This window comes from Monodon monoceros, unplaced genomic scaffold (genome assembly GCF_005190385.1).
Source record: "Monodon monoceros isolate NGI ecotype Baffin Bay Population unplaced genomic scaffold, NGI_Narwhal_1 Super_Scaffold_8, whole genome shotgun sequence".
Lineage (NCBI taxonomy): Eukaryota > Metazoa > Chordata > Mammalia > Artiodactyla > Monodontidae > Monodon > Monodon monoceros.
Window position 1 is genome coordinate 33376454 of NW_021703785.1, and position 20919 is coordinate 33397372.

Genomic DNA, 20919 nt, shown 5'->3' on the forward strand with positions numbered 1-20919 from the left:
ATGATACAGAGGCAGGCAGTGGCAACAATGCAAATTATCTTTGTTTCAAAAGTTGCTAATACTGTATTCTTCATGTTTTCCTTATACAAGGATGGTGAATACTTGTATCCTTTTCGCCTTCTGCTTTTATAATTTTAAAACTTATCATTGTACAATAGGCAGGCAAAGGAGAAGTACTGCTGAAACACAAAGTATTTTTATTTATCCTAAAGGCAGATATAAGATGCTACACTGGCAGTTTCTAAATGATGTTCTACAAATAATCCTAAGCCTTTCCAATGTATTTTAGCAGATTTAAAGTAAGGCAACCTAGTGGGGCTATTCATTTAAATAGAATAAGGGTTAAATGATAACTTGACTTATCTTTTAAATGACAAAAAATAAAGAAATTGCAAGACCTTTTCACACATTACATATGTATTGTCATCTATCATCTAGATATCAGGCTAGCAGTGCAAAGTAATAAAACATATCATCGAAAAATGTGCTATAGGTCTGAATCACTCTTTCATTCCACCTCCCAGCTAACTGTAGTATTAAATCAAACAAGCAGAACATTTCCTTAGGCAGCCATTGCCTTTTAATTTCCTGAAGAACCTTAAAATATCATTCATTACAAGTACTACACATATTTGGTTTTTAAAATTCTCATAAATCAATAGCAGGCTGACTGTAATAATTATTACAAGTTAGTGCATAATTTTTGTGCTGAAGGCTGCATGCAGAACTTTAGCATATGCAAACGAGGCAATTCAAACTGTGTATAGATATTAATATGAAGAAGCAGGTAACGAGGTGCAGGCTATGAATTATGCATCAAGAGTGGCTGATCTTCAATGAGGAAAATGAATTCAGCATGTAATCTAATTAGTGATGGAAGTCTATTACATCTAACTGCAAAGGCAACTGTCCTTGAAACAAATTTATTTACAGTCCATGTTACCACTTGAAACAACTTTGAAATGATGTGTAAGACAACAGCTTAATTGTAAAAATTTTTTGTTTGTTTGTTTCAGTTCTAGACCTGGAAGGCCTCCTAAGAGGACTCAAAGTGTCACCTCCCCAGAGAACTCTCATATCATGCCACATTCTGTCCCAGGCCTTATGTCTCCTGGGATAATCCCACCAACAGGTAAGAGTGCTACCTATTGATGCAGAAAATATTCAAAATCAGCCAGTGCCATAGATATTCACCCTCATCAGTTATATTTTGTTCACACTAAGATAATGTTACTGATGAGAATTTATTTCAAAACTGCATTATGATTATCATCATTTCTTTATATGAAATAAAATTAAAGAAGTTTAATTGAACACAGTGCTAGGAGTTATTCTAATTAATCCTCTTGCTAATATCAAATGACAAATTCTTATCCCTACTTTCCTGTTAAGGAATTGAAGCTCAGAGAGAATCAGTAACTTTCCCAAGGTCAATCAGCTGGTCACTGGCAGTGGTTATTCAAACTCAGGTCTCTGGATTCTAAGTTTATATTTCATTCCACAAAAACTCACAAAATAGATTAGCATGCATCCAAACAAAAGACTATAACCATGTCAAATAGAAATATCTCCTGTTTCTCCCAAACTATTTCTGTTACAAGCATTTGAAGGATGTTTATCACTAGAATTTTGAAAATGTACAAGTAAAAGAATAGTCTCGACCACAAAAGCTCTATACCATAAACAGCTTTCATAATGTGCTGCATGCAAAAACAGCTCATTTGATTTTCACCACCTGGATGTGTTCATTAATTCTTTTATATACTTACACATGTCTGCCTACTTTCCATGTTTCATCCAGACTCAGAGCAAATTAAAATTATGATAATAATGATATTATTATTATATAACATATAGTATTTATTAATCCTTGCCATCATGAGAGTTTATTGAGGAGATAGATGTATAAACAGCTAATTGTCATTTCACACGACTGAAACAGGAAAGATAATCTGGCAAGATAAGGAGAAAGTCTTAATTTTTTTCTCTGAATTCCCATATAAATGTTTGCTTTTTCTTTTGTAACATTTGTCTTTCTCTAGGCTGTAATATAATCATGGGTATCTTATTTCACATTCCATACTTTGTTGAAAGCTCCCTGGAAGCAATGGCTCTTTTAACTCACCTTTATTTTTGTGGCAGCGTCTGAACAGTTGGTTCACTTTTGTGCACCTTTATCAAATACCCACTGAGTTGAATTTGAAGTTATTCATTTTATATATTTAACATTTTTTTAAGGTACCAAAGGTTCTTAAAAGTAAATAATTCACATTCCAAAGAAGAGTTGTATCTTTATGCTAATGTTTGCAGATGAAAAATTGAGAAACAGAAAAGTAAAATCCATAGCTGAAAACAACCCAATTACAGAGCAGGTATCATCATTTCTATGCGTTTACTTTAGTCATGATTCACAAGCTACTGAATCCTACTGACTGAAATTCTAATTCCAAATTTGATATTTCGAAAAGGAGTAGGTAGCGTTTTGTTCAGGCTTAACTGTTTTTATTTAACTAGATAAAATTTCCTGATTTGCAGATTTGGCTGGGGTGGGAGTGGGGGGTTTGTACTACAGTCAAGATGGAAAGAAGATCTTAATTTTTCATGTTTTATGACTGAAAGACTCAGGTGTGCTAGAAGAAAGATGGAAGAGTCTTTGACTTAACTTCTCAATGAATACGTTTTGGGGCTGTAAAAAAATAATCATTTTAACAATCATTATTTTACATTTGATAAGTTTGTGTTGATTCTCACTAATCACAGTTATATTTTGGGTGAAAAGTATTCTAGATTGTTTTTGTATTAAAATAGAAAAGATCTGGTTCCAAATTGCCTGCCAACATTTTAAGGTGAAAACAATAAATACTTCACTACCTAAGCAATGGTGAGATAAGGTGATGTCATCAGAATCTAAGAATAGCAGCACCTCACATAATTAAGACCATAAAGTAACTTTGGGGTAAGTGAAGTTTCTAAACAACTGAAGATCATAAGCTGAAACTCAAAGTCAAAATATTAAGTCACAATTTACAATAGCCAGGACATGGAAGCAACCTAATGATGAATGGATAAAGAAGATGTGGCATATATATAAAATGGAATATTAATCAGCCATAAAAAGAAACAAAATTGAGCTATTTGTAGTGAGGTGGATGGACCTAGAGTCTGTCATACAGAGTGAAGTAAGTCAGAAAAAGAAAAAGAAATACTGTATGCTAACACATATATATGGAATCTAAAAAAAAAAAAAGTTCTGATGAACCTAGGGGCAGGACAGGTATAAACATGCATACGTAGAGAATGGACTTGAGGATATGGGGAGGGGGAAGGGTAAGTTGGGACGAAGTGAGAGAGTGGCATTGACATATATACACTACCAAATGTAAAATAGATAGCTAGTGGGAAGCAGCTGCATCGCACAGGGAGATCAGCTGTGTGCTTTGTGACCACCTAGAGGGGTGGGATAGGGAGGGTGGGAGGGAGATGCAAGAGGGAGGGGATATGGGGATATATGTATATGTATAGCTGATTCACTTTGTTATACAGCAGCAGCTAACACAACATCGTAAAGCAATTATACTCCAATAAAGATGTTAAAAAAATATTAAGTCATTTTTGATAGATCCCTTTCTGAAATATTTTACACAATTCCCTAGCTTGGTGAACAGAGATACTGAAGATAGCTTAAACTTGACACATTATTATGGACATTCATTTTTGAAGCAGGATCATTTCATGTATTTCAATTGCTGTGGTGTCTCTCATACATGCTTTTTAAACTTTTGTTCTTCCTGATATGTTGTGAGCCCAGAAACCAGGGTTTCTCTCAAGCTTATTAAGCATTACATTGAAACAGACCTTCATCAGTCATGTTCCAGAGAAAGATGAAGAAATGGAGACTCAACAGGAGAGCAGATTAGATTTGAAGAAGTGGCTTTTGGACAGTTTAATACTCTATAGAGCCCAGGGAATGTCTTTAAAACAGGGCGTGTGAGCTCACTTTTGCCTATTTCACTTAATTCAATTTTTATACATTTGTCCAAAGATTTGAAGCTGCCATATATTTGACTGTTGCACATGAATTGTGCTGTCTCACTATACTCAATATGATTGCTCTTTTTACACAAAATTTTTCTAGATGGAGAAGTTTATATTTTAGAGAATACAGAATAATATATTCATCCCTTGGAGAATGTCATTCACTGTCATAAAACATTAACTGGAAATTTGATCATCTTAAAGAAATCTTATAGTTCTCAAGAGCATGTAACACTTTCTCCCAAGGAGTACTTTTACTCGGGGAATATAATTCAATATGGACATATAGACTTTTTGTCCCAAGACTTTATTTATATTTGCTACTTTCTTTAAAAATAAAATGTTATTTTTTTTCCACAAGATGGGAAAGATGAAATGTGCTATTTTTTAAAACAATGAAGAACTTATATGTCAACATTTTTGACATTAAGCAAACTAGTTTGAGGACATTTCTACTATACTTTTGACCTGTGAGTTAGAGTTTAAAATTTTTTTTCCAGGAGTCTATAGTTATATCAGTATCTTTTAAAGACTTGGAAATCATTTTTCTAAAACTAGCAAAACAAACAAACAAACATATAGATCTCAAAAAATAAAAAGAAAAACAAAGAAAGAAGAAAACAACCCACCCTCAAATCTCAAATCCTTTCTAAGATTTATATCGACTGCCTATAAACATTGGACTGTGATTTTTGTATTCCAAGTATTACCATTTGAAAAGCATAAAAGATGCAGATTTACCTTCAAGGTTGCCAAAATTGATCCTGTGAAAAAATTTATTTATTTTGACAATTTATAAAAATCTGTCAATTTGTTTCTAATCATTTCCTCATTTTTCTTTTCAACAATTGAACATTGGAGTTAAATAATAATCTTTCCTTGAGGAATCTGTTTTTCAGAAAAATTCTGACTATTTTTATATTTTTAAAAAGTGTCTTTCCAGCCCTAAGATTATGTATTTAGGTATCTATAATATGAAAAGAAAAACTTTGAGATTGCTTATGGAGTTTTTGTTTGCCACTTTGGTTGTTCAAGTGGGCTTGTGTGTAACCTTTGAAGGGGGCATGGGCAGATGGTGATAATTTCCAAATTTATGGTTGTCACTGGATGCCATAGCAACCAGAAGTGGAAGTTAATGAAAGAAAGAAGGCTCTTTGTCGAGTCTCACAACACAACACCTCCTGTAGTGCTCCCTACATTTATTTGGACTGAGCACATGTCATAAATCATTTTTGAAAATAAATACCAGTTTGGAATAAATTCATCCTAGCAACAGAGTCCCAATAATATTCATACTTTTTACAGAATCATGTGTATTTTACAATTAAGGAAAGGGTTATTTAGAATTCTAAATACTCCCTTCCTGTGCCAGGAGTGCAACTTGGATAGCATATTTGGCCAACTTACTGATTTTATCTTTAGGGTAGAATGCAAACTAGTTTTGAAATACAGTTTTCATGTAAGTATTAAGAAGTAAGTCAGTGAGTCTCAAATATTTGCATTTAACATTAAAAAAGTTATCCATTACCTCATTTTTTCAAATATATTCAAATTAAATGAATGAATGATTCATAGTTTTGCTTCTTAGATACATCTTTTCTCTCACTGTGACCTCATAGGCACATAATCAATATGCACTCAGGATAAAAAAAGAAAGCAATTGTGAACACACATGCACTATGCTTAAAAGGTAAGAACTTATAAATGCAATTTTACCATTTTGAAAATAATACTAGACCAGGGCAATATTAACCAGAGTTCATCCCATTGAAACATTCTTTTCTTAAAAAAGAAAAAGAAAAAGATGATAAGAAAGTATTCTCATGTGGATTTATAATTCAAAGACATATTTTCAAAGTTTATATTCTTTATTTTTCTTGCTAAATATTACCAGCTAACCAACAACAACATCCAAACTACCTATTTTTGTAGTATCAGCATTTGTAATATTTTAAATTCATTAAGCATTTCAACTTCTGAGGAAAAAATTAGTGTGTAAATATGTTTTGCATATTGAGAAGTGTATCATAACAAATGCATTGTATTCCCTGGGGAGACTTACAAGTAAGCATAACAGAAAAATGCACAGGTAAAACAGTCACAAATGGATTGATCTTCACTCACAAATTAAAACATAGCAATCTATTGAATGTCTCACTCAAAGAGTAAGTAAGATACAAACTATTTAAACCACTGAAGTTTATGTAGTATGTGTAAGTATGCATTTTCATAAATTTATATGTAGGGAATATTTGTGAAAGTTTAATCACTGGACATTTTGAGGGTAATGCATTTAGCTTATCAGTATTTCATGTATGTTTCCCTTTAAATTTTTCTTGAAGAGAAAAATTAAGTAATATATCTTCTTTTTCCCATTTTGGAAGGCCAGCCTAATACCAAACTTCATCATGTAATGTATTTAGTCTTAAAACTTGTATTGAACACTCTATTAGTTTCCTGTGGCTGCCGTAACAAATTACCACATACTTGGTGACTAAAGTAAATAAAAATTAATTCAGAATTCTGGAGAAGTTCAAAATCAACTATCACTGGGCCAAACCAAGCTATCGGTAGGGCCACACTCCCTCTGGAGGCTCTTTGGGAGCTTCTGTTTCGTTGCCTCTGAGTTTCTGGAGACTGCCAGCTTTCCTTGGTTTGTGGCTCTAATTTCTACCTTGTCGTGTGTATGTGTGTGTGTGTGTGTGTATGTGTGTGTATAACTTCTTCCTCTGCCTCTCTTGAAAGGATACTTGTGATTGTATTTAGGGTCCATCAGATAATCCAGGATCATCTCCCCATCTCAAAATCATCAACGTAATCACATCTGCAAAGACTCTTTATCCATATAAAGTGGTATTCCCAGGTTGCCAGATTTAGGATGTGAGCATAACTTTGGGGGTCATTATCAGCCTTGCACACCCAGAAAGTCCCTGGTTGAGATATTATGAGGGGCCCAAGTGTGGTGTGGAAGAAACTCATACCAACAGATTTTGGTGTTTTTTTGTTTACTATAGTATCCCATTATGTATAATACGGCTTGCCACAAAGCAGATATTCAAAATAAATATTTGTTCAATGAATATGGCTAATATATGTTTAGCAAAGGATTTCTGAGAGACATGATCATGCCTCAGAGTTACAAATTTAAACACTGGTGTTATAATGCAGCTTATAAAATCCTATTAAGTACAGTTAGGCTCCAGATTAAAGATGCCGAGTCTAGTGCCTAAAGGAGGTGCACTCGGGAAATGGAGGGCATTATTTATTTGTTTGTTTGTGGGTTATGATGGCTACATTTAATCATTGTCATCATCCATTGATGAAATTTATACCTCTAGATTGATGCTCTAAAGAAGCAATATTTTCAGGAATAAAATGGTAACATAGAACATACTAGCCTTTAAAATTCCTGCATATATGTACTTGTACCCACAGTATCTTGATATAGAACTAATTTAACCCATACGTGAATAAAATGTAGCTCATAATATAACTAAATGCAAATATAGCTTTGGTATGAGGGATTAGATAATATATTTATTAAATATACATTATATATGTATATATTATATACACATCATAATCAAACATTTCAGTCAAATCATAATATGCCCTGCTTATTACTAGCATAGAAATTTATAAAAATCTTTATTTTCTAATCTCTTAGGGCAAAGATCTATTATTTTAGATTTAATTACATAACCACATATTACTAGACTTCTGGACAGGCCTCTCATCTATTTAATTTAGAAGAAAATTACAGTCTTTTTTCCCTAATTTGTTTCCCTCTTCCCAGTTTCTATTGAGTTCTGTAGTCTCTTAGGCCTACACTGGACTGGACTGAGTTATAATCTACTTAAACTTCTCTCTCAGTAGATTTGCAGTAACGAAGTTGCTAATATACTTAATTGACTAATTGCAAGGTATTTGCTTCTTTTTTAGTAATATGATGCCTCCTTTGACAGAAGAGAAGTTTACTTACAGAAAAGCAAATCAGATTTTAAGAGTCAATTTTTGATTATGATGGTGGATGGTGTGTGGATTTAGCGGGAGCTTTGTGGATTATCCATTTATCTGTGGGATTCTCATATAGGGTTCTAGTCCCTTGGTTATACAAAATGTCACATGTTGTCTTTTATTGCTTGCTCTAATTTCTTGACCCGTAGGAGGTGCTATTACTATCTTATTTCCTTCCTTAACCAAGAGAAGTGAGAAATACATTAAATAATGTTCATTCCGGAAAAACAACCAACTCTGCTATAGATATATTTTGAGTATTCCTAAAGATGTTGTAGAACAAAAAGTCATACAAGATAAACAGAATTCTTTGTTTAATCTCCGTCTCTGTCTTTGATAGGCTTTCCCCCCTTTGGCTAACTTCCAAGCTTCAGTTTCTTCCCCTAATGAAGTAATCCAGCTTTGTTATTAAGGATTTAAAATTTCATGCTGAAATTTCTTTATATTTTCTCCATGCATATTGGAGATAAATTTTACACTGTTATGCTCTTCTTTGTAAAGAAGTAGAGTTGCTAATTGCAAGTGTTGACAGGGCCAGACATTTCAAATAAACTTGGCAAATGTCAGAAAAATAGCAGTATTAATAAAACCTGAATTCGATTTCCTAAAACATTCATTGCCCTAGTCATGAATGAACTTAAGAGCTGATTTGAAAACATTCTACATAAAAAAACACTGAAAGATTTTATTTGGTTATGCAGTTGTATACACCAATGTTGTACAGAGTGAAGTAAGTCAGAAAGAGAAAAACAAATACCGTATGCTAACACATATATATGGAATCTTAAAAAAAAAAAAATGGTTCTGAAGAACCCAGGGGCAGGACAGGAATAAAGATGCAGACATAGAGAATGGACTTGAGGACCTGGGGAGGGGGAAGGGTAACCTGGGATGAAGTGAGAGAGTGGCATGGACATATATACACTCCCAAATGTAAAATAGATAGCTAGTGGGAAGCAGCCGCATAGCATATGGAGATCAGCTCGGTGCTTTGTGACCACCTAGAGAGGTGGGATAGGGAGGGTGGGAGGGAGCCGCAAGAGGGAGTAGATATGGGTATATATGTATATGTATAGCTGATTCACTTTGTTATAAAGCAGAAACTAACACACCATTGTAAAGCAGTTATACTCCAATAAAGATGCTAAAAACAACAACAACAACAACAACAACATTGTGATAGAACTTCTGAAAGTGCTAATACACCTAAGCTTAATGGATAGGAATATAAAATCCAGAGAAAGGGTGACAACAATACAATTTTACTCTGCACTTCAGATGACATCTAGAATATTATATTCAGTTACGGCATTTCAATTTTTAGTAGGACATTGACAGACTGTGAGAATTAAGAGAATAGCCCAGAAAATAGGGTTTTGGAAATATGATGATGTTTAGTCTTAAGAAGACTTATAGAGGGTCTGAAGGTGGATGCTAGAGTAGATTCATACTGTGCTCTTCCAAGGACAGAAATTTAACTGATAAACAGTAATTACAGAGAGGTCTGCATTGGCTTCCATAAGAAAGAGCCTTGCTGCAAGGAAAATGATCTAAAAGTGAAGTTTATTACTCATAACTTTTCCTTCTGACAGAAGGGTTCAGTAGGAAAGGGGGGTAAAAAGTTGTTAGCCATAGTACTTATGTTTAATTACTTTTTATGGGCTATATTGTTCACGGTACAAAAGTGTAATAGTTAAAAAAAAAAATCCTTCATTGCTGGACCATCAGCCAAATCTGAAGGTAATTTTGCATTGGAGGGAGGTAGATTGAATAAGGCAATCTTGTTCCCTTCTAGTTATAAAATTTGATGATTCTATTTTATTTCACTTTGAATTATTCTAAACTTGACATGGTGACTTTCTGGTTAAAGGGCATCTATCCTTTCAGGGTTTTATACTCATATTCTTTCATAGTTTTTGAGTAATTTTTAAAAATTACTTTTGAGATGAATGCTTCATATTTACAAGCTATCATACTGTTTGTTACACTGGTTTTCATGGATAGAATATTAACTCATAGGCAAGACTGTGACTATGGTAGGCTCACAAATATTTTTTTTCCAATTAAAAGAAATTTTAAAATGTTTTTTCCTCCTTTGTCCTCGCGGACATTCTTTTAAGAGTACTCTGTGAAGGGGTCCATAGCTATAAGATTGATAGGAGAAAATAACAATCATTTAATATTATATAAGAGAATTTTTTTTAGCTGTGGTAGGATTTGGAATGATGGGTGGAAAAAATAGTATTATTTTAACCGGTAAAGATCATCAGAATTGACAGCAGAAAGATATGACTCTTAAGGGGATTTAAATGAAAGACCTTGAACTTTACTGTAAATTTCTTTGATTTGACTTTCCACTTTAAAAAATAAAGTCTCCAAGGAGGAGTCATTTCTCTTTTTCTTATTGGAGTATAGTTGATTTACAATATTGTGTTAATTTCTGTTACATAGCAAAGTGATTCAGTTATACATATGTATATATTCTTTTTTATATTCTTTTCCATTATGGTTTATCTCAGGATATTGAATATAGTTCCCTGTCAATTCTTGAAATTTATGGAAATCTTCCAAAGATACAACTTTTAAAAAGTGTAATAATTGAGCCAGTCGAATATTTTGATCCTTTATTTCCTTCATCTATAAAAAAAGAATCTTTTCATTATGTCAAAATTATTTTTCCCATTAAATTTCCATGAATGTCAAATGACACAATTTATAACAGTATTCTGTAAATGATGAAGCTAGACAAAGATAAAGTGTTATTATCATAATTAAACAGGCTGATCCAAGTGTTACTGACTATGATTGCTGACTCTCTATGCTCATTCCTTTGGATTTAAGAATAAAATTGATAACAAAAAAAAAAAAGTATAGCTTAGGTTTAAGAAGTCTTAGCTTGGCAAATTCAAATTCATATAAATGTGCACTCTATAGATATTCCTAGTAGAGGTAGTGAACATTAAAATCTGGTTATTACATGTTTACTTTTCAGGGCTTAATGACAATAAATTCTTTTTATAAATTTTTATTTTTGGGCAGAATAAGACTTATGGATATGAAATATCATTGCTACTGTTATAATATGTGTTCAAACTGTCATAGTCATATATTGCTTTTAGAAATATGCACACTACAAATGCTAGTGGACCTTAAAAATGAAGATTGCTTTCAATTGATTATAACTGTATGTTGTGCTATTAATTATTGGAAATGAATTGACATATACTGTAAACAATAAGCCAGTTTTCAAAATGATAAAACTGTAACCTAATTCAATAAATTGAATCAGATTACGCAAACACTTTTGCACTTCATTAAGGAAGTAGTCAGTATAATTAATTTGAGAGCATTTTATCATGTTCACTTGTTGATATATGGCTAAGGATATATATACAGTAGTTTAAACTATTTCCAGATGTACTTTTGTGCCATTTCACATTTTAACTAAAGTTACCATAAGCTGAATTCCTAGAGAAGGCCAAAATGGATTTGATTCTTTTATCTTTGCTGCTTTTAGAATACAATGAGTAGGTTATGATTTTCTTTAAAGACATATAATTTTTTTAAACAACATGACATGGTGATGTGGCTCCTAACTTGGAACTGAAAAGTCTGGCTTTCATTCTCTTCTTCATCACTTCTAGCAATGTGACTGTGGCTAACACTGTCTGGCCTCAGTCATCGCAAGGTAGATACTAGTACCTAAAACATCATTTTAGAGAGGAGGAAAAAATGCTAGGAGACTTGTCCAAAATTTCACTATTATGTGCTAGAGTCAGTTTTCAATTCAAATTTTCTGACTCCAATTTATTGGTTATTTTCCTACATCAAGCTGCCTTCTGAGATACTTAACTTTATCATGTATAAACCAAACATCATAAGATCTGCCTTATCTCCTACTTGATATGACTGTGTGAAGAACAAATGAGCTAATGTATCACAAAACGCTTTGCAAAGTCTTACATATAGCAAGATGTCATCTGCTATTTAGTTTTATTACAATGATTCTCGAAACAGGACTTTTGCCTTGTTCCAAATAGAATACCAGTTATTTATCTCTCAGTTTGAACACATCAATTCTGGGAATGATGAGCCCTTCCCTATATTTATGGAATTGGTTTGTAATCATTTTCTCAGTTTTTAAAAAATTGCTTTTGTATCTTCCAATTAGCTCAAATAAAATATTTTTCTCCTGATACAATCTTCTCATGTCGACGGTTACTTTTTGATCTTCATGGTATGTAGAATTTTATGATTCATATTTAATTCGCTGAAATGCCTCCTAATGTCAAATCCTTTGATGGAATATCATTCAATCAAACATATTCCCATTAGTTTTCATTTAAGAAATGCAAATATATGTGGAGAAACTATTTTTCTAAATACATATTTTCTAACGATTTGAGTTTGCCTCCTGAGATGTAAGGATATGACTTAAAGGAACAGTGTGGAGTTTTTTTTGTTTGTTTGTTTGTTTTTTTGTGGTATGCGGGCCTCTCACTGTTGTGGCCTCTCCCGTTGTGGAGCACAGGCTCCGGACGCGCAGGCCCAGCGGCCATGGCTCATGGGCCTAGCCGCTCCACGGCATGTGGGATCTTCCCGGACCGGGGCACGAACCCGTGTCCCCTGAATCGGCAGGCGGACTCTCAACCACTGCGCCACCAGGGAAGCCCCAGTGTGGAGTTTTTAAGCATTAAAGGTGATGTAAGACTCTTTGTCTCTTCCAAAGGGCTATGAGATTATAAGTTGCTATTTTGGGTTAGACTTAAAAATGCGATGCTATATCATCAAGATTCTCTTTAAACATGTATAGTATTTAATATTAAAGTCAATAAAATGTTTAATCCCTCTGATAACACGTATTCCCTAGAAGTCAATTTTTGAGCGGTTCTTTTCCCTGTTAAAACATCTAGTTGAAAACTATTTTTTAGATGTGAAAATGTAGCATTGTGAAGGTTTTCAAAGTCTGTTCTTCTATTTGGATACCTTCACTCACAAATTAAAGCAGTAAATGCCTTTTGTATTATTTATTATCTTGTATTGCTTAATGAAATCCTTCTAGGGGATTATTATATTAGGGTAAAAACATTTCAGAAGAGTTATACAGAACCATGTTAATTCAAAGGAACATAAATGCAAGTATCTCTAAATTCCAAGAAAATTAATCTCTTACTATTAGAATATAACAGTATTTTGAAGTTATTTGAGCAAGAGATCCATCTCATCATACGTAACCTTTAAGTTACTTATTGAATAAATTACATTTAAGGATACCATTCCAAGGAGAACCTGTTACCATATGACCTGTCCATATGAGTTGTCTTTTTGATTTATAACTGCAATTGCTTTCTCGGCATGGATTTCATGACATAATAATATTCTATGAATTTTTGAAATTACAGTGAGCTTCACATCAATCATCTCTAATAAAATACTATATGTATCAATGAGAGAGGACTACTGGAAGGTAGACATTTTAGAAATATGCACTTCTCCCAAATACCAATATTGTTATTTTAATGAAATGGGCAGATTGCTTTTTTTTGATATTCTTTAAATTGATCGTAAAAATGGTCAGCGTCATCACTCCCATCAGCTCGCTATTCTATGTTCTTAACAGTAATCTTTATTTTCCTTGAAAGTGTTAACTGTCCATGCAGTTAATTTTGCCTAGACTACACTGTTGTTCTTGGCCTGAATTCAAGGAAATATACTGCTTCTGGGGTTCCTAGGCATTAATGTCTTAAATTTCAGGATTCTCGTTAAACACATGTGACATGGGCTACCATTATTTGTCCATGTTTCTTTTATCTGTAAGAATCAGAGAGATTTAAAGTGAGATCTTAGCTATGTAAAGAATTGAGTGTGCGGCTGTATTTTCCTCCACTTTCTCTTCACAAAATATTGTTGGAAATACCTTGAGTTATAGTCTTTCATGTGTAAATATTTATGCTATTCTATGTGAAAAAAATCGGTACCTAGAATTTGCCATTAGCATGGATTTCTTAAAGACAACGTGCATTTCTTAAGTAACATATTTGGAAAACCTATGAATACATTCAAAGACAGCTTTAATTTTTAGAAAGCATTTTAAAAAACTTTTTCAAATTTAGAGTCTTAACCATGTGGCTTAGAAAAGCCATGCCCATATTGCAGATGTAAAACACAAAAAGAGAATATTTTCACGAGTGAAAATATTTAAGATTTTCTTCAAAATTGTTGTTTGAGTTAATCTACAGGGTACTTCTTGTATGTCTTCTTTATAGATATTCTTGCAGTTACATTGTTTATTTACTATAAGACTTTGTCTATACATACTATCCAATGGAAAGAAATAAAACCAACTTATCAGATACATGTACATTTTACTGAAAAATTGCAAGCACTTTTATACATAGAAACAGTAGCTATGTCTATACTTTTTACCACTCTGTGTTGAGTTGCTAGTATGTTACCTGGTCAAAGCATTGTTAACTTAAAATGATTTAATCAATCAATATAGTTAATTGGTTAAAATAAGGCGGGGTGCAAACATCTACTGAGTAACTATTACATGGTAGGAAATTTGCTAAAATCTAAAGATTAATTTATTTTTCATGTCAAACTATGAAGGAGGTCTTGCTTATCCCATTTTACCTACACATAAACTAAGGCACAATAGCTTAAATAACTTGCTCAAGTTGAAGAGAAGACCTCACTTGGGGCTGAACTCAGGAATGAGTAATTATAAACCCTATTATCAGTGTATCATCCATTCCAAGGAATGCATTAATCTCCTTAGAGGCTATTTATATTTTGAATAGAATTGAAACAGGGTGAATTGAAATAAAAGATTTTTTAAAAGGATAGAGTCAAATTCTTAAAGAATATGTCAAATTTTTATTAACATGCTTAATCTTAGTTAGAAAAACTCACACCACAACTTCATGTATTGGACAGATGAATCATATTCTTGTATTGTAGGCATTCTAACCACTAGTTTAATATTGGGTGGAAGCTTAAATTATTTTAAAATAGTTTTATATTTTAAATAGTTGAGATGTTCAGTGCTTTGATTTGGAGGCATAGTATAGAGGCAGCAAAAGAATAGGGTGAGTGATGTCAAAAATTATATTTCAGAATTTATAATCAAGCTTAATTGCTTAATAAGCCACTGTGTTTGAATTTTAATTCTAACCTGGCCATCCTTTTATTAAGCATTTGTGGAAAAGCCTATTAAGCCTTTTTTTATTTAAAACATTGCACTTTGTTTGCTAAATAATGTAATGCTAACAGACCGACAAAGTGTTTCATGCTATTAGAGTTATTTCTGAACTTTATGAATAGTCAAGGATAGTGTAGTATTACTTGTTAAGTCCAAAGCATACTATTCTATCCTAAATAATTGAAGAAAATTTCTTAACTTTTGTTAATCATTTACTCTTTGGGCTTTCATTTGCCCTATTCTTCATTAGTAGTAAATCTCTATGCTATTACTTATTTGTGCAATTGATATACTACCTGGTTGAGGCATTGTAACAACTGGCTTCCAAAGGCAATTCAGTGTAGGCTCTTTGACTCCAAGAATTATAGCAATACTTTTCACTATACTTTATAAAACACTATCCTGTTTGATATAATTGGCAAAATAGTTGAAGCTATATTTGAGATATTTAATTCTTAAGTTATTATTGTAACATTTTGGAAAATAGAAAATTACATTACTTGTAATTCTACTGTGTCATGTACCATATTTCCTTTTTGTTTATAAATGCTGAGTCCTTGCTCACTTATATACTAAATATGTACCAGAATATCCTATGTCTTTCTATTTTTCAATATGCGGTGAACCAGTTGTTTATAAATATAGTACACTATCTCAGAGCAAATATGGTGGATTCACAGTTTCATCATTGGCATCATTAGAAATTTTATATCAGTCTTCAAAACCTAGGTTTAGGATTCCTTTATTCCCCTTTGTATTGTATCTGTAATAATTGTGAGCACTTGAATTTTTACCAGTTTCACATTAAGATCTCAATGAACAGGAAATAGAAACAATTTCAATAATTTATGCCTATTAAGCATTTCAAATTCTACATTTATGTTGTTATGCTATTTCATCCTGTTTTTCAAAGGGGAAAAAAAGTTGTTTCTGAAATTCTTAAAGAGTTTAGTCTTGATAGAAAAATGAAACTGTAGCATTTTTTATTTTACATTAAATCTCAAAATCCAAATAAAAGATTTGAATATTAGGATCTTGCTTAATTTTGACAGTTGTCTTAAAGTGAATTTAGTGTTTAATGAAATTTTCTGGACTGATAACTCAAGACCTGAAGGGAACAATTCTAGTAGTGAGAAAGTAATTTTCTGGCCTAATTACACCTTCGACCTCACTACAAAGTCTGTCAACAAAAGTGCCAGGTTTGATCATGATTTTTTTTGATGTGTATTCCCCAATCTACTTCACACAGGAGACTTTTAACAGTAGCATTTGGTATTTGCAACCTAACTAAGATTTTACATCTGAGAATCAAGCCTCAATGTACTGTTGCCAGTAGGTGAGTCCCTTAAATCCCTTTTAGAGTTGAAAAATTATATGAGTATTAGTGAACTTTACATATTGCGCTCTTTGGAAACCTGCATGGCTATATTATTTGAGATGGCCATGCAAATTATATCAAGTATTAGCAAATGAATGATGAAAAAAATTGAATAGCTGCAGTCTCTAGAATCTATTTCTTATCTGTATTCACTCTAAAGGCCTACAGAGTTCTAATATTTGGGAATCTATACAACTGGCCTCTTATGGCGATGTGGGTCCCTGATTAGCCTCAACCACTAAATACATTTCCTTAAATTTCTGAGTCTGGGTGTCCTTATATTTCAGTGATATAATAGTTTATGTTTAATTGTTTAGATGTTAACTCTTAAATACTTTCTCCAATAACTCCTTGACCAGAAGACATTTAACTGCTGCATTAAAGATCTGTCGATGTTTTTCATATGAACCCAAATTTTGCTCCCCAACCTGAATTATCTATCCTCTCAGCCTAGCCTTTTTTGCCTTCTCTTCCTCCTCTTCCCCCTTCCCTTGTTGAATTTTATTTAAAATAGTTTAAATGTCAAGGTTGTTAGTGAAACCTTGTGTTTAGTGGAGGCTACAGTCTGATTAGAGAAACAAAGTAGTGAAAGATAACTGATTGATGTTATTGAATTATTGTCTCGGCTCTTTCTGATTTTAATTCCTCCATCTACTTCTGAAAAATATTTTTCTCAGAGTAGTTACACACACAGATACACACACGCACACACATTCCTAATTTCTAAACAAGTAAGGGGTGTATAGTCATTAAACACAATATCTTAAATTTGCAGCTAATCAGAAATAAATATTTGTTATCATGAAACATACTCATAATTATATCAGAAGTCACTTTTGGAATACACACTTTAGAAATGGTTATTAATGTATTCAACAAATATTTATCCTGAGTTTTAGGAGTTAAAAGATAAATGACATTGCTACTCAATAAACTGTAATTGAGGGTACAAAGAGGCAATTACCAAGAGAGGTATACAAAAGCACTATAGGTTTTGTAAAGAAGAAGAGGAAACAAGGGGTTAACAGGATAATCATTGTCATCACTGTGGAAAGTGGCATCTGATATTGGCTTAAAATGGGTATGATTTGAGGAAAAAATTTATTTGTATAAGCACAAGTATATGAAAAATAAATTTGATAACATTTTTGTGAAAAAAAAGATCGGGTTTTACATTGATCACGAGTATGATACGACTGAAGGTTCAAAGCAATTGTTGGCTGATTAATGAATGTATAATTTTCAAATCATTAAAGTATTAGTAATTGTTACCATCTATTGGGATTTATTATATTTCAGTTAGTAAGTTCTTTTATGTGTATTAGCTCATTTAATCCCTGTAATATGTCTTTGGGTAGTTATTATGGTTTTCATTTTACAGATGAGTAAATTTTGGCACTGATTTTTCTTGCTCAAGACTGTTAACCTGACTGCCAAGCCTGTCTCCTAATTCACTGTGCAACAGCCTTGTATTCTTATCAGCAGCATTGTGTTCATTTATGGTTATTATATTTGATCATGATTTTTTAAAATATCTATTCACCAATAATCCATTTCACTGTAGACTTTTTTTTTTAACACTGACATTTGATGTTTTTAACCTAAGTATGATTTTTGCTTCTGGGAATAAAACCTCTATGTACTATTGCCAATATGGTGATTCACTTAAGTCCATTTTAAATTTGATAAATTATGTGGGTGTTAATGAGCTCTACGTATTGTACTGTTTTGGCAGCAGCCTTGCTTGCTTAGACCATATCAACAGTATTGTGTCCATTTATGGTTATTATGTCTTGAGAGGCCACAATAGAAAACAGTTTGTCCAAACTGGGTAATCAGAACTGGAAGTTATTTTCATAAGATTGGTTGAGGGAAATGAACATTTTTAGAAAAGAAATGGGGCTTTAGGGAAAGGGCATGCTTGCTGTCTTTGCATATTTAATAAAGGATATAGATTAATTGTTCATTGTTCTAGAAGGTAGGGCAAATAAGTGTCACTCATGAAAAAGAAAGACTTATGGGGCAAAAAAGAAAGTTCCAAATATTAGCCCACTGAGAAAACGTGTGGCCCACCAGGCTTTGATATCTCATTATAAATGTCTTGACTATTCTCTCCCAGGTGTGTTACAGAGGATTTTTTTTTACATTTAGGATAATTTCATAAAAATTATTATTATTAGTAGTAGTAGTTCTAAGATTCAATATGCTGACAAAATAAAAATAAATTATTCCACGGAGTCATTTTATCTAAAATTTTTTGATATTTTATTTTGGAAATATATAATCTAGCAAGTTTCACAAGTTTATATTCCTTTCCAATATTATACAGAAACAATGTAATTATTAAATTAGTTGTTTGAAATCTGAAATCCACACATTTGATTAAATCAAGTTTAGATATGTTAATTTGGGTAATTTTATACATGATTGTCTATTTGAGTAACACTTCATTAATCACTCTATTGTGCAGAAATGGCCGTAACATTCCAGGGCACAGTTTAAACAATGTTCATTCTTCTTTCCTGATGTTTAAATTTATCCTTTGGCAGATCTAGGCAACAAAATAATAAAAAACATTACATTTTACCTAATGCATTAATTTTAAAAGATCCCAGGAAATTGATTTTGCTATGTAGTAAGACATTTTCTAGTGATTAAGTTCATGTTTACTCAAAATGATGCAGCCAAAGTATTACTGTTATACATTATAATAAACAATTAGGAAAACTTATAGAGAGATTTAAACATTTCTTTTCACTGTTTAGATTTTGTTCTATAGTGATCTTGTATCCTTTTTCATTTTTATTATCACTTTTATCCATAATACTTTCCAAACCATTGTACATCCATCACTAGATATTAGATATTTGTACTTGAATTTCCTATTGTCATTTCAAACTTGTCAATGACTAAAATTGAACCCATTATTATTTCTTCAATACCAAACTCAGCTGATTTTTCTGTTTTTCTTAATGGTAACTTATGTTTTAAATAATCACACAGTCTAAAGAGCTGAGAGAGTTCCTATAACTGCTAAGGCAATCTAACAAAACAAAAAGCAGCTTACACAGAAAACAGAATATTATTTTACAGATTCATTTAAAGCTCTAACTTATTTTTTAAGCATTCATACCTTATGTCATATTATATCCCAACAGCTTTTTGTGATACATAATAAAACCCCAGTTCACAAATGAGGAAATTGGGACTCAGGTTTGCTGCTCAAAATTAGAAAAGCTAGAAAATGGCAAAGTGAAAATTTGAATCCATAACTACACACCCCTGATCTTTCTATTGTATTCCTTTAAGGGGCTATTATTATCATACGACCCTGATATGTTTGCTTACCTTATCTCTAGTAAGAATAGAATAGTTTTGTTATTTATTATAACTGTAGATCAAATTATTACTAAAAATATTTCTGATAGTTAAACCTCAAGTGAATATACATATTTTGTGTCAGATCTGGAATATTGACATGCTATATAGTCAAAACCCTTGTATATAATTATAACCCTTTTAACATTAAGCAGGTGACTGGACTACATATAAGTCAGGCATAAAATGCCCTGAATGTAGCAACATAGTGAATCAAGCAAATTACCAAAGGCAAAGCTCATTTTGTGCTCTGGGCAATTTCTGCTGCCAGCACTTATACATCAAAACTTCACTCAATGTACGATTGATTTTATTTTATTTTGTTTATTTTTAATTCCCTACAGCAAGCTATGTTAGCTTTGTAGAATGCTGTCCGCATCATTAGGTTCCTAAGAAATTATAGTTGTTTCAGTCATGGTTGACCAAAATATTATTCCCTTCTTATAGACCATGGATATTGGTTCTTGGATTGGTACCACTGAGCTGAAATTGTGTAAGGCTAGTGACTCAAATACACAACACACAGAGAGAAAGCATCAATGTTATTAGAAATATGAGCGTCCGAAGAATAATGCTGTAAAATCAGCCGGGCAGTGGCCATTAAAGATATTTTCCAGTTTAAGGAAAGAGGTTCAGATTAAAGTATGAAAGTCCGTTCTTAAGACAGGAATGAATTCCTGTGTAAAATGATACATGTCTTCCTTTCACAGTTGCTTTTTATGTTGCTTTAAAACATGTCAAAATAATCCCCAACAGAGGAGTCTAAAAGGAATGTCAGCTCTGTGGTTATGTAAATCGAATTGAGTGCTTTACAGCAGGTTTAAGATTTTTATAACTCAGAAGTTGTTAACAGCCAGCTGGTTTGTATCTGTTTTTTATGGTTATTCTTGTCATATGCAGCCTCCAC

At 32.5% G+C, this 20919-nt stretch overlaps 1 protein-coding gene across 2 annotated transcripts in view; it reads left to right on the top strand.

Moving 5' to 3' along the window:
* The window catches only part of DACH1 (dachshund family transcription factor 1), a 414258-nt gene that overhangs the window by 173313 nt on the left and 220026 nt on the right, over positions 1-20919 (top strand). For both annotated transcript variants that reach the window (XM_029209969.1, XM_029209970.1), the window contains exon 2: positions 1017-1132. In XM_029209969.1, the coding sequence (XP_029065802.1) occupies positions 1017-1132 (116 nt within the window). The remainder of the gene's footprint in view (positions 1-1016; positions 1133-20919) is intronic.